This window comes from Montipora foliosa, chromosome 11 (assembly GCF_036669935.1).
Source record: "Montipora foliosa isolate CH-2021 chromosome 11, ASM3666993v2, whole genome shotgun sequence".
NCBI classification, from domain to species: Eukaryota; Metazoa; Cnidaria; class Anthozoa; order Scleractinia; family Acroporidae; genus Montipora; species Montipora foliosa.
The window spans coordinates 49,564,497-49,577,856 of NC_090879.1; the positions used below are offsets into that span (position 1 = coordinate 49,564,497).

The 13,360-nt window shown below is 40.5% G+C and overlaps 2 protein-coding genes across 2 annotated transcripts in view; one reads left to right on the forward strand and one right to left on the reverse strand.

The window, feature by feature from the left end:
* The first annotated feature begins 51 nt into the window (after positions 1 to 51).
* LOC137975640 (uncharacterized) lies at positions 52 to 11,516 on the forward strand. Its single transcript, XM_068822782.1, has 8 exons — positions 52 to 733; positions 1,184 to 1,473; positions 5,111 to 5,381; positions 6,205 to 6,392; positions 6,933 to 7,134; positions 7,714 to 7,949; positions 9,278 to 9,560; positions 10,435 to 11,516. Exons 1-8 carry the CDS (start codon positions 312 to 314, stop codon positions 10,703 to 10,705), a joined length of 2,163 nt encoding a protein of 720 aa, XP_068678883.1. The 5' UTR covers positions 52 to 311; the 3' UTR covers positions 10,706 to 11,516.
* Positions 11,517 to 11,697: 181 nt separating this feature from the next.
* The window catches only part of LOC137975643 (uncharacterized), a 1,987-nt gene continuing 324 nt past the window's right edge, over positions 11,698 to 13,360 (reverse strand). Inside the window, exon 1 of the mRNA XM_068822793.1 lies at positions 11,698 to 13,360. This exon is cut by the window's right edge and continues 324 nt beyond it. Within this exon, the coding sequence (XP_068678894.1) occupies positions 12,004 to 13,360 (1,357 nt within the window). The 3' untranslated portion in view covers positions 11,698 to 12,003.

Sequence of the window (13,360 nt, forward strand, 5' to 3'; positions counted from 1 at the left end):
CACGTGATATAGCGCAATGGACTGGAGAGATTCGTTCCATTCCTCCTCTCCGGACTGACAAAAAAATATGGCGGAAACAATTGGTGGAAACTAAGTTACACAGAATTTCCTTAGAAACGGGACATTATTCTCGATTTTTACGCCATTAAAAACCGTGTGGCCTTGGACACGTCACTAAAGATCTGAGTCTTGTTTGAGCTTTAACTCTAGGAAGGCTGACGTCTGAAAGTTGATCCCATCGAACAGGCCTGCACACAGAGTACAAGAAATTTGGAATTATGTGTTACTTGTAAAAAGTATATTAATCCAAAATGCAGTTGGTTGACCAAAAACCTGGCATTCGAATTCTAAACTATATTCAAGGGGATGTTGTGTGCCATCCTTTAGTTTTGTTGACGGGAACAATCACGGATCAAGGCTCCAATACAACTGGCCAGGAGACATCACTGCAGACATCTGACAATTCTGTGTCAGGAAGGCCTTACAAGGTACAAGTTTTGGAAGCAACGTCAACCAGCGAATGTTCAGTTTACTCTAATCCAAAGGAGTCAACTTTGCTTGTGAGATGCAAAGATCATGAAATGAGTTGGCCAGTTATAGAAGGAGGATTTAAGGTAGTGGTCCCTTTGGCGATTGGAGAAAATTTAATATCATTAAACTTGAAAGAGACAGATTCAAAGGATATCAGTTTTTTGGAACTTAAATTAACATACACACCACTGTCACTATCAAGGTAAGTTTAAACTTTTCCTGGTTTAAAATATTGGGTGAGTTTAAAATAATTAATACTTTCTATTGTCACATGGAATTAAGGTTCTGTTCAAGATAATTATTACATGTACATTTTATTATTCAACACAATGTGTCCAAATATGGTCAGAGGGCGCTCAATATTCGTTGTGCATACTCAACAGATATCCTGCGATATACATAATTTTGTGTTTTGCTGCTTTTTTTTTCCAATAAACGTAGAAAATTGTGCTTTGTCATCAATGTGCTGAACAATAAAACAATTATCCCGCTCAATGTTGTGAAATATCGCCTGATTTTAGCCCACTTGGCCTACGGCCTCATCAGATAAGTATCAGGCGATATTTCACACACTTTCGCAGGATAATTGTTAAATAGTGAAACAATTGAGATACTTGAGCTAATTAAGTGCTTTTTTCATTTTTGGAAACAGACTTGTCCGTGTGGTTTATGTGAAGTGTGCAGATAGTGATGGGTCATTTGATGCTCCGGTCAGTGCCCCATGTGATTTAGATTCTGCCGCAAAAAGGCTCTCATTTAATGCTCGCCTTCTTCAGACTTTCACAGCTGAAAGTTTGTTTCAACATGGCCTTGGGCGCAAAACATTTCGCCTTGAGGAAGATGAATCAGGTTTCCCTAAAGTCCATATATTCACAAGCAAATTAACCTCTTCTGAAGCTCTGAATATGAGTGGCAATCAACTGTATGATACATTTAGCAAAGGTAAATAGGAATGAGGTATAAAAGATGTGAGTATGGAATGAAAGTGTAATAATTTTAGTTACTGAAGAGTACTGGGATAATGGGATTGGTGGATTGTCTTGTTAGCATTAAATGAATTAAATTTATATGTATTTGAAGTGCAAGTTTTGAGGAAAAATGCCTGAAAAATTCAGGCATTTGTTGGTCATTTGGTCTATCAGCATCAAGCGAGATCTTCAAGAAACGGGTGAGTCAAGCCCTAGAAGGACTGGAAGGAATACTTAATATCACTGACGACATCCTCGTATATAGAGTTGCCGATACCGAAGATGAAGCTTGTCGTGACCACAATCGTAAATTAGAGGCATTGTTAATCAGATGCAGAGAGAGTAGAATTGCCCGCAACAAGAACAAATTGAAACTGCGGATTACTGAAGTACCATTTATGGGTCACCTCTTTACCAAACAAGGCCTCAAGATAGACCCTGACAAAGCTAAAGCAGTCTTCGAGATGCCTCGACCCGAAGACATTGAAAGCGTGCAGAGGCTTAACAGATTTGTCAATTACTTGTCAAAGTTCCTACCTCGCCTAGCAGACCACATGGAGCCTATACGGCGCCTCACACGCTCAAGAAAGGTGATGTCGTACGTATGAAGCAATTCCATCTGGGAAGTAAAGAGTGGAAAAAAGGCATGATAACATCGAAACTTGACGAAAGATCATATAATATTATGGTCCTCTCCTGCCAATGCTGAGAAAACCACAGCAGTTACACCTAAGGCAGCGACCGCACCCAAGATAGCAGCTAGGCCTCAGCACATTAGACGACCCCCTCAGTATCTGAAAGATTACATACTGACTGATTAGACATGATTAAAGGACATGTCCTATTTCAACATTATTTTTTATCGAAACTTGACGAAAGATCATATAATATTATGGTGGAAAGACCCAATGGAGATGTTGTAGTTTGGAATTTTTTTCAGGTCAAATTTTTTTAAACCCAGGTTAAAATTTTCCACCTAGTTCATAATATTTAAACTAGGTAATTTTTTTTTACCTAGGTTATTTATCAACTGTCTAAAAAGGGCTTTTATTTATGGGGTGTAGTTTAAAAAATAGGGGCCGGGTTTTTGGGGGGGGTCTAAAAAGAATAGTACACACAAAAAAAAAAGCAAGAAATTTGCGCTCACCGCGGACGAGACAAACTTGAAAATTATATAAAAAATAACTATGCTGAGATACCCCAAATAGTTGTGAAACTATTTGTATCTCTTTGCAGCATTCACGAACAACAAAAATCCGTTGCAGACCATCTGAAGAAACCAGTGGTACACCCCATCATCGCAAATAAATTTCTTTCACACGTGGAAATCGACTTGATAGATATGAGAAGGTTATCATGTTCATGCAGCGAGGGACATAAATGGATTTTACACATCACGGACCATCACACGAAATTCTCGTGGCTTTTTCCATTAATTTCCAAGCAAACAGAACAAGTTATAAGTTGTTTAAACCAGCTATTTTGGCAGTGGGGTTTTCCTAAAAAGTTGCATTCCGACAACGGAAAAGAATTTAAAAATCAAAAGATGTCCAGCTTCTGTCAGAGCAATAACATAAAACAAGTGCATGGAGCTCCACGCACACCTACTACCCAAGGACTAGTCGAGAGAAATAATAGAACAATAAAGGAAAACATTCGAAATATTCTTACAGAGAAGAAAGAAAGTTACAACAACTGGTGTACAGTATTAGGAGAAGCAGCCTACAAGAAAAACATTACAGTGCACCGTGCTGTTGCCCAAACACCATATGAACTAGTGTTAGGTATCAAGCCATGGAGAGAAGAAATGCGGGCAAGTGTACAAGAAACAGATACTGACAAAGGGGAACAAGAAGAAGAGACAAACAATGAGCAACAAAGGCTTGACAGTGAGGATGAAACAGTAGAAATGAATGTCCAGCAAACTCCAACATTGACAGATGAAAACAGCACAGATGACATGCAAACTAACGAACAGCAACAAGCAAAAGAAACTAAAAGTTCTCGCTCCAAAAAACGCAAAAAAATCAAAGAAAGGCAAGAACAGTACAACAAAAAAATGAAGCAATCCAGACCTAAAGTAGCCAAATTTCATGTCAATGATTATGTAAAAATAAAAATTGATAAGGTCGATAAAACACCCTTGCACCCCAATACATTGCTAGGAAAAATAATATCAATAGAGCCTGCGAATGGTTATGCCCAAGTGGTTACTGAATTTGGAGTTATAGACACCCAAATTTCTCCGAGCCGACTTCACAAGAGTCAAAACACAGGAATAGCATTGGATTACTCCAAACATATTACATTTTCGCGTGCTTGCAAAATGGCAATTAATCAGTAATTTCCTGATGTATTTAGAACAGATACACATAAATATTTATCAATAATATTTGCATGCACTTTTGCAATTATGTATGAAAACAAGAATAAACACAAATACAAATGAATAGTAGAATATATGTTTTATTAATCTACAGCAAACTCTGAGAATTAAAATGGCTGATTCCCCTTTGACAACTGTCACCGTTCATACATGACTATTCCATAGAACATCACTGGTATGTTGTGTCCCAAACCTAACCCTGAAAGCTAACCATTTGAAATTAGTGCTTAACCCTAATCACTAAACCCAGAGAAATTATATACCCTAGGTTAAAAAAATTTTAACCCCAAAATTTAGGTTAAAAAAATTATAACCTAGGTTAAAAAAAATTTAACCTATAATTTAGGTTCAAAAAATTATAACCTAGGTTAAAAAAAATTTAACCTATAATTTAGGTTAAAAAAATTATAACCTAGGTTAAAAAAATTTGACCTGAAAGTAAAATTTAACTGCAACAGAGACACCTATAGAAGAAATCGTTACCACCTTAGGCAAACCAAAGAGAACTCTGATCCCAAGGAAGCCCCAGATACAACACCTTATGGAAGTCCTGAGGATCAGCCAACACCAGCTGGGCCGACCCAACCGTCCTCTCCTGCCAATGCTGAGAAAACCACAGCAGTTACACCTAAGGCAGCGACCGCACCCAAGATAGCAGCCAGGCCTCAGCGCATTAGACGACCCCCTCAGTATCTGAAAGATTACATACTGACTGATTAGACATGATTAAAGGACATGTCCTATTTCAACATTTTTTATTATGATTTGTTTTTTTTTAAACTTGTGATTAATATGATCAGAGAAAAGACAGTGTGGCAGATGATTACAAATTATCGCTTTATGAAGAGACAATTTTCAAAACAGAAAGGATGTTACAATATGTCAATCAATTCCCATTAAGCTTATTATATGTATCAAGTTCCTCCATCAATAGTTATAGATTTTGATTGAAAAGTGAATTAACTACAAAACTTAGGTATGTGTTGAGCCTGTGCTTATTGAAACAGTTTGGTGACTCGAAAGCAAGATAATTAAGTGACAGATAAGGGTTAACCGCAGAGTAAATTTTATCCTGTGGCTATAGAGGGTGCTGATATGAAAATTGGTCTATTTGTTCATATGCTTTTGCAGTTCTCTGGCTAGAGTGGTTGGGTAGCTTGAAATGGTGGTTGACTGGTTTGAATGCACCTAATAATGTTGTCAATGAACCATTTTGTGTCCTCAGAACTAGAGTGCTCCAGTCTTTATGATCCCATGTGTAAGTTCTGGACCTTCATGTCTTGCACACATTATGATCCACCCCCTGTATCCCATTTTGATGAAAAACTTATAACTAAGTATGTCAAAGCACACACGGCCCTTGGAGGAGGTTACTTTGCCCTGTTTGGAACTGGAGGACTCCATACATGGGCATCAAGCATTGATGAGTTAGTAGCGTGTTTTACTGACACCCGACATATCAACAAGCTGGAGCTCTTTGATGATAGTGGTGGGAGGTAAGTTAATCTTATTTTAATTTTTTTAAAATTTTTATAGCCACAATGAGAAAGTCTAATAATAGATAATTACTTTAACCCATTGACACTTCAAATGCCGCAGGACGCCCCCGGTTGACGAGTAAAATCATCTGGTGTTAAGTCTCACTCCCAGGAGTGAAATGGGTTAAAAAAAAAACAAAAATCGTTTGCAAGTACCATTAACACTATTAACTTACCATGCTGCATGGCAATTATGTAGGGTAGAATTATTTAAAGAAGTCTCAGACTGCAAGTTATTACCTTGGGTATACTGAGCTGACAGGCAAGATGTCTAGTTACACTACATACAGTATCTCTCCATTTTAGGCACTTAACCCATTGTCTCCTGGGGTTCCCCATTGACAAGTAAAATCGTCTGATGTTAGACAGAGTAAAATACAAAGTATGGCCGGTTTAGGGATGAAAGGGTTAAGGTGCCTTGTAGAAGTAAAGCCCGAAGAAGTAATGATCATGTGAAGTAAAGAATTTATGATTTATGAAGAAACGTTCTTAAGTGTGTAACATACTGAATTGTGTGTGGGACGTATCATCAATTTCTATCAAGTGGCTCGTCAAATATGCCTTCAAACATTCACTTATCCCCCTAAACCACGGTACTGCAATACTGTTATTTCATATCCATGTGGAGTAAACCGTATAATATAACATTAACTGCTGGGTACTTGTATGTCATCCTAGCGACCCTGCCTTTTTTGGAAATTTAATGGTCCATTTTGTTCTTAAATCAAAAATATTTCAGAAGTGTAGCTAGTGGTTTTTTTTTTTTTTTTGTATGTTGCAGGGGGACTTACTGGGCAAACTATGCCACTGGCCTTGGTGCATCGATGCATGAATTGGGTCACTGCTTTGATTTAGCTCATACACCTAAAGGCATTATGAGTAGAGGATTCGATGACATGAATGCTGTGTGGACATTGTGGAGGAAACCACCCTCTGTACAGGATGATCTACTGTTATCTGGAAAAGCAGGTTACTTTGCCTGAGCACCCTACATAATACAGACATTATTTGCAAAAAATTGTCTCATTTTTAAATGGTGTCTTTTTGGTTGTGTGATAAAAATTAGCTCTATTTATGATTTCATCACCTGATCTTCCCAGATTTTTGTATCTGTCTCAAAAACGTTTCTTTAAAGGCTATGGCCAAAGTTCAAGTAATTGTTGATTTGGTTATGTGACTTTAATAAATTAGCTCAGTTTACAATTTGGTTACCTTTTTCCTTTCACATTTTCATATCACCAGAAAAGTTTCTAATTATGCAATTATTGAAGTTCATGTGTCGAACGCATGCCACCCAAATTTTGAAGGTCTTGTATTTCCATCCGACAATCAAATTAGCTGATTACAGGGTAAAGGATTAAAGCATGTAACAGAGAATGGAAAGACGTGATGATTAAAATTATTACTATGGCATGAGATTCTTCAAAATGCACCATATTGCTAAAGTTTGATAACAATTAAATACAAATTATCTTTCACTAACAACTTTTATATTACCTTAACCCCCAGACTTTGGAATCACTGAAGAAACTTCGGATAAGGCCTTAACCGCATTCCAAGTATCAACCACAGGCCACCCAAATGTTGGGGGTCTTGTACCTGCATCAGGAACAAGTCTGGACAGAAGTCCATGCAGCCTTTCCCCACCCAACAATTGGTCTCATGGGGCTCATTGGTACAGATCCTCTGCTATTTTGCTTTCTTATCACAAGTATGTCACTGCATGTGTACCGTAATGTCACCTTTACCATTATTTCTGCATATAATAAGCTGCATTCAGATGCTGAAACTTTAAGCTCGTGAGCCTTTGACGTTGCTTAAATCCCTGGATCCAACCCTCTGGGGTCCAATCAATCAGTCAGGGAGTAATGGTGGACCGTGAAATTCAAAACTTACCCTCAAAGTAAACGGCCTTTGCTCAGATTTTGCCAGTCAGGTGCAAACACACTTTCAAAATCTGAAGGAAAAAAGGGAAGTGATTTTTTTTATCACAGGGATTCTCAGCATTCCCACCCCAACTCTTCTATCCCCAGCAGGAAGATTACATTTGAATTAGTATAATTTTAGATTCTGGGAAATCCTTGAAATATTTACATCTTGAAATTTTCCCTAAATGAACAAATAAATTGAATCACAGTTAAAATCTGTTTGTTCGGGATTTTTAAAAATTTTATTTAAATTTTATTTAATTCCTTTGAATATTTTCTATAGTTTGGGCAGCTGGTTTTTTTCGCAGGGTTTGAAGGGAGCCCTTTACAATACTATGATAACTTTGTTATGTAATTACCAGGTGGTTCTCAAATTCTGAAGATGGCAGTTCCTTAACCAAGCCCATGGTCCACTGGTGCCACACAGTCTGTGGTCCTGTGGGAAACTGCGGTGACAGTTGTCAAAAGGACCAGTACTCATTTAACAGTGTTAAGTGGCTGAGATCACAGGGGGCATCTCTGGGAGGCTTTGTTATTCACACCAGTGAATATGTTAACTGTTTGCAGATCATAGGAAATACAGAGGATCTTAACTCAGGTAAAATTGTTAACTAATGAATGCATGTTTTGCTTGGACGGAAACAAACTTGTTCTTTGTTGTGGTGTTAGTGAGGGTTTTGTGGTTCTTTTAATGGTGGGACAGTTTTTGACTGCTTAACCTATTGACACCTCGACCGTCCTAGGACACCCCCAGTTAACGAGCAAAATTGTCTGGCGTTAGACAGAGTAAAATCTGTGAAGTCTCACTCCCATGGGTCAATGGGTTAACATGTGTTTTTTATAGTTTCATTCCGCTCGATAAGGTTAATACCACTTCACTTATTGTACAATAATAACTATTATGGTTTACGGTCACCTCGCCACCAAGAAGACTCGCCACCAGTAAACTCGCCACCACCAAATCGCCACCAGTAGACTCACCACCAGTGGTGGATTTGATACGAACTTGCTGCTCAAGTTTATTTGTGGATGCATAATAAAGTCAAACATACAAACCCAACTCTCTGTCAGTTACTATAATGACCAGTAAGTCACCCGAAGCTTGTGAAGAAGCCGTCCAACGTTACGTCGCTAGGCAGATCGAAGAACTTGAGGAAGCTGACAGGCAAAACACCTCCAAACGGAAAATCATCGGAGAAATTCAGGGCAAGACACCTTCCAATCCAGTTGCCAAAGTGAAAGCACCTGACGGGAATGTCATCAAATCGAACAGGGAACATATGGATGAGTGGATAAAGTACTTTGCTACCCTCCTTAATGCACCACCTGTCTCCTCCACCAGAGACATCTCTGCAGCCAACTACGATCTACCAATCGAGACCGATGACTACTCGCGAGGAAGTCGTCCGTGCTATTCAAAGTCTCAACAACAAGTCTTCCTATGTCCTAGCGGATCCGCTAGCTGATTTGGACTCCTCGGTACAATCCTCTAGGGGATTTAGTCCCCCTTCGCGGATTTGGGCCCCCATTACAGCGTATTTAACTGTTTATCGAAATCGAAACAAAGTTAGATTTTGGATTGGGGAAACTGGCCGATACCATAACGCACAAATCTTGAGAAAAAGACTTTACTTTACTGTATGAAAGTCGACAGCTTCCCTCTACACGAAAATCCGCAGGGGCAGATCTAGGGGACGGTGCAGGGGGTGCGTATGTTTGCAAGGTTTTATATTGTGCAATGAGAAGGAAATGGAATAATCAAAAACTTCCGTGACGCAAAGTTGTCCAGAAGGAACGTATCCTTTGACATTCCAACAGTCGATGCAAATACTCCCTGTCATTGTAACAGCTCCCTAATTGCATCTCAGTTTTACTGTGTTTTCTGCAAAAACATAATTGCTTGCTTTCCTACTCTTTACTACTTAGGGAAATGCCAGGAAGTCATGTCTGAGCCTCATGGCACGGATGGTGTTGGAAGGCGTTGTACCTTCATCATCAATTCTCCTGATGAATACATCACAGCTGTTGACGTCAGAGCAGGGGGCTGGATTGACGCAATCAGGCTACATACCAACCAAAAATCCAGTGTGTGGATGGGAGGCACCGGTGGAGATGAATACCATCTCAGAGCTCCCCCTGGAAAAACGATTTTGGGCATTATGGGAACAAGTGGGACGTTCGTTGGTTCACTGGGTCTTATCCTCAGCAGGTATAGCTTCAATTTTGTTTGGTTTTTCTTTTATCAATTGGATAGTTTTGAATTGATCAGGGAAATTGACATTCGAGGTTTACGGGGAAAAAGTGCCTTTTTCAATATAATCTAAAACTTCTTCCCAAGTTATTTCAGGGAAAGTAGACCAAAATGACAAAACCCTAATGCCCAGTGGGGGGGGACTTTGCATATGAAGGGTGGGGATGCTCGTCGGAAATTTGAATTTGGAAAGCTTAAATATTTTTGTGACTACTTAAAGTTATAAATGTATAGAGTGGGTTTAGATGGGCATTGACCCATGGGATGAGTCTCTGCAGTTACCATAATTATGCTAATGAGGGAAATTCTTGACTCGGTATGGTCTAATCTCTCGTAAGCGACCACCAAGGCTTCACATTTTGGGTGTTCCCTTGCGGGAGGTTCGACTATATACATTTTTATATTTCTTCGCGTGCAACCCTAAACGAGATCCTCACCGCTTCAGATCATGGCGTTTTGCCCAGAATGCCTTAAGTCAGACCAAAGTCTGAAATTTACACCCCTAAGGGAGACGACGAGCATCCCCGCCCCTTTCATATACGCCGCCCCCCCCCCCCCCCCCCCCCCCCCCCCCCATCCTCTTTCCCTGGGCCCTAATGCCATTCCTAGCAGGGCAATTGTCGCCTGAACCTAGTTTAAGAGACTGGTTCCCTAGAGGGTCCTCCAGCTCAGTGATCGAGCATCCGAACTAGTAATCGGAAGGTCGTAGGTCCGACTCCGGCATAGTTCGGCAATCGTCGTGTCTCTTCGAAAGGTACATCTCTTCGAACTCTGGAAGTGACTTTTAGCATTCACTCAGAAATTAAACCCCAAATCCTGTTTCCTTTTGTAGTGATTCAAGCGAGGCGACGACTGATAAATCAGATAATGAAGATCACCTATTAGTCCAGGCCGCCCACGGAATAAGACTCATTGAACTCTGGGACAAGACGCACAGTGAAGTCTGCCAACACTGGGAATTTCTACAGTCCAACCCACCAACCACATTCATGCTCTCCAGGACAGAAGTGAAGGAAAAAGCTTCAACTGTGTTAGTTGAGGATAACAAGGGAAACATATTCCGTGCAGGGTTCGCGTATGATTACAGTGAAGTCATTTGCTAGTTAGGACAGCACAGGAAGTAAACCGTTACGTGAAGATCATCACACTGAATGTCCAGAATGATGCTAAACAGTAGCGGTGATGACTATGTTGAACGAGTCTTTGTTAAATGTGGGAATTGTTTAAACGGGACGTAAGATCAAAATTATCACACTGTCTTTACTTGCGCTTGCTGCTTTTGTTTTATTTGACGACTCGCCGTATGTATATGAAAGGGCCCTTTCAAGAAACAAAAGTACTTTTAAAATTCCCCTAAATCCAGATATTTATATTTGCTGAGATCACTCTATTCACCCAATGCAAACATATTCTGTCGTTTTCTTTTCGAAATTCCACTTTTAGTGCGCCGTAAACATTTAACCAAAACCAGAAGTCGTTTGTCTGGAGCTTGTGTGAAGCATGGGCCAATTCCTGAGATGACGTTGCAAACTGCTTTGCACATTGCAATTTTGCACCTTGTGAAGTCATCTCGGGGATAGACCCAGGCCTCTTACCAGCTCGGCCTTGGGACAAACGACCGTCAACACCGCAGCTCGTGCGACCTTCTAGAAGCGAAATCAATAACCGTTTAACTAGCACTTAAAATAAATGCTTGATGATGATGACCAGCAAACCAATGACTATCACTGTACGTTATAGTTTTCGTACATTTTCTTCTCCCTATTCTGTCCCAATCGCCGACGGACAATGACCTATAATCTTAACTTCGGCCAATTTTCTTTTCTTTCTTATTCTGAAATCGTTCTCCAAATTCAGTAAATGTGGGTAGTTAGGTTAGTGTGGAAAAGTTGAATAAACTGGTACAGTTTTTGTCTTTCGTGTATTTCAGTCATTCACCTCGAACGCATATAGTACGAACTAGCAATGGCCCAGCTCTCAGATGGCCTAATAGCTCAGGCGGTAAAGCAGAGCAGAGCAGAGCAGAGCAAACACCTGGTCATGGGTTTCAAGATCTGGGTTTTTTTCTCAATCTAACACATATTTTGCCTTTGTCGTTGTTCTCTTGTTCTCCAGCTAAAAGCCCCCAAAGACCTTCAGTAATTAAAAGAGGGCAATAAGATTAATAATTCTGCATGGTCGACACTTACAATCGTGGACAAAATTCGACCTTGGGAATCCCGCATTTTGGACTCGAGTGAAGGTGCCCCCTCCCTCACCCACTACAATGTGGAAAGTCTCAAAAGAACTACGGGTGCATGATAAGAAAACCATGGGTCAAGTGAAGGGAGGAGCTAGGCATGTACAGTTTTGAATCTCGCTTCGCCATGATTGTAGCATCCGCAAACCAGACTCGCTCATTTTACCATACATTTGCGCAAGATGGATTGCAAGGCAATTCGCAGTCTATGTGTTGATGCTGGTTTGTTCTGTCAAACATCCAATTTCCGACAGCTTCAGCCACAGTAAACCCATTTACAAAGATCCCAGTCCATGTGTCGTCGTACAAACTTTGCGAGTGTTCTAAGCATGAGCTGACGAACAGTCCTGAACTCGCTGACTGCATGACCGGACGCAAAGCATAAAGGCTAACGTTTCTGAATTGCATAATTGCAGCTATTTCGTCGCGGGTGCATTCGGGAGGCCGGCAATAAATACCGTGGACATGTTTATAGTTCCAGTTCCTCTCAGGGCTGAGTTTGTTCGGAGCATGTGTAATCGCATCCATTGTTGACCTCCGAAACAAACTCCGTTCCGTCGTAAAATTGTCGCTGTATTCCGGAACTTGACAGTTTATTCCTCGTATGTGAATTAGTTGCCATTCATCGTATGCCGATTGTAACACAAAGAGAGGTGTGCTGACGAATCGGAATGCGTGTTGCGGGAACAAACATTTCCAGCCAAGCGATCTACGGAATCCCCGAGCACAGTCTTCATCCACACCGCCAAGGGAATTATGCACGTCAAACATCTTCCTAAAATGCCTGTTTATAATGTCATCACCACTTAAGGAAGCCACATCTAGGAAATATCCCGAGTCGACTAATGCACGAACGTTTATCGATTTTGGAATTCGACTTCGGATAAAGTCGGCGTTCATCATCACACCCAAACTCCCAGCCGAGGTTCCACTGAGAAGCAAGTGGTTCGCTATGCGAAATTCGCTCTGTATTAGTTGGTCTATGATGACTTCAAGGATTTTTCTCCCGCGCATGTAAATGAAGTGTCCGTTCACACTGACAGGGTCAGTTCTGTAACCAGTGAATGAAGCTCCATCGCAGTAACATAATAACACTAAGTTCCAATCGTAGAAATCCGGATTGACTTTGTCGTTTGCCGATAGAATCCCTTGCAAGCTCGGAGGGTGGGGTGGGAAGAAGTTACTGGATCCTAATCTCGTTTTGCTGCGTTGAAAGCAAGATTCTTCATCGAAACACCAAGCTCCTCCAAAGAAATGAATAATCCAGTTGTTACTCCCCCTGCCATGGCCTTCTCTGAAGTAGTATCCAGGGGGGGAACCATCCAAACACACCGCGCCTTGTTTAACAGCGAAAGGCAACATCACCAATTCGACATTTTTCGCGTACGAGCGTCTGGCGGCGGCGAGTTTTTCATTGTTTTGACTTCGGTCGGAATTGGGAATGTAAATGTTGACAAAAGCAGTGTTTCTTAATAAAAACGAAATGATAACAACCGTAACCAGACAACTGATGCTACTT

Bases quoted from the DNA above. Each gene is read 5' to 3' on its own strand.
- LOC137975640 (XM_068822782.1), top strand. From the start codon at position 312: ATGCAGTTGGTTGACCAAAAACCTGGCATTCGAATTCTAAACTATATT. The intron at 734-1,183 runs GTAAGTTTAAAC...TTTTGGAAACAG, and splicing joins ACACCACTGTCACTATCAAG to ACTTGTCCGTGTGGTTTATG. The intron at 1,474-5,110 runs GTAAATAGGAAT...TTGTGTCCTCAG, and splicing joins GTATGATACATTTAGCAAAG to AACTAGAGTGCTCCAGTCTT.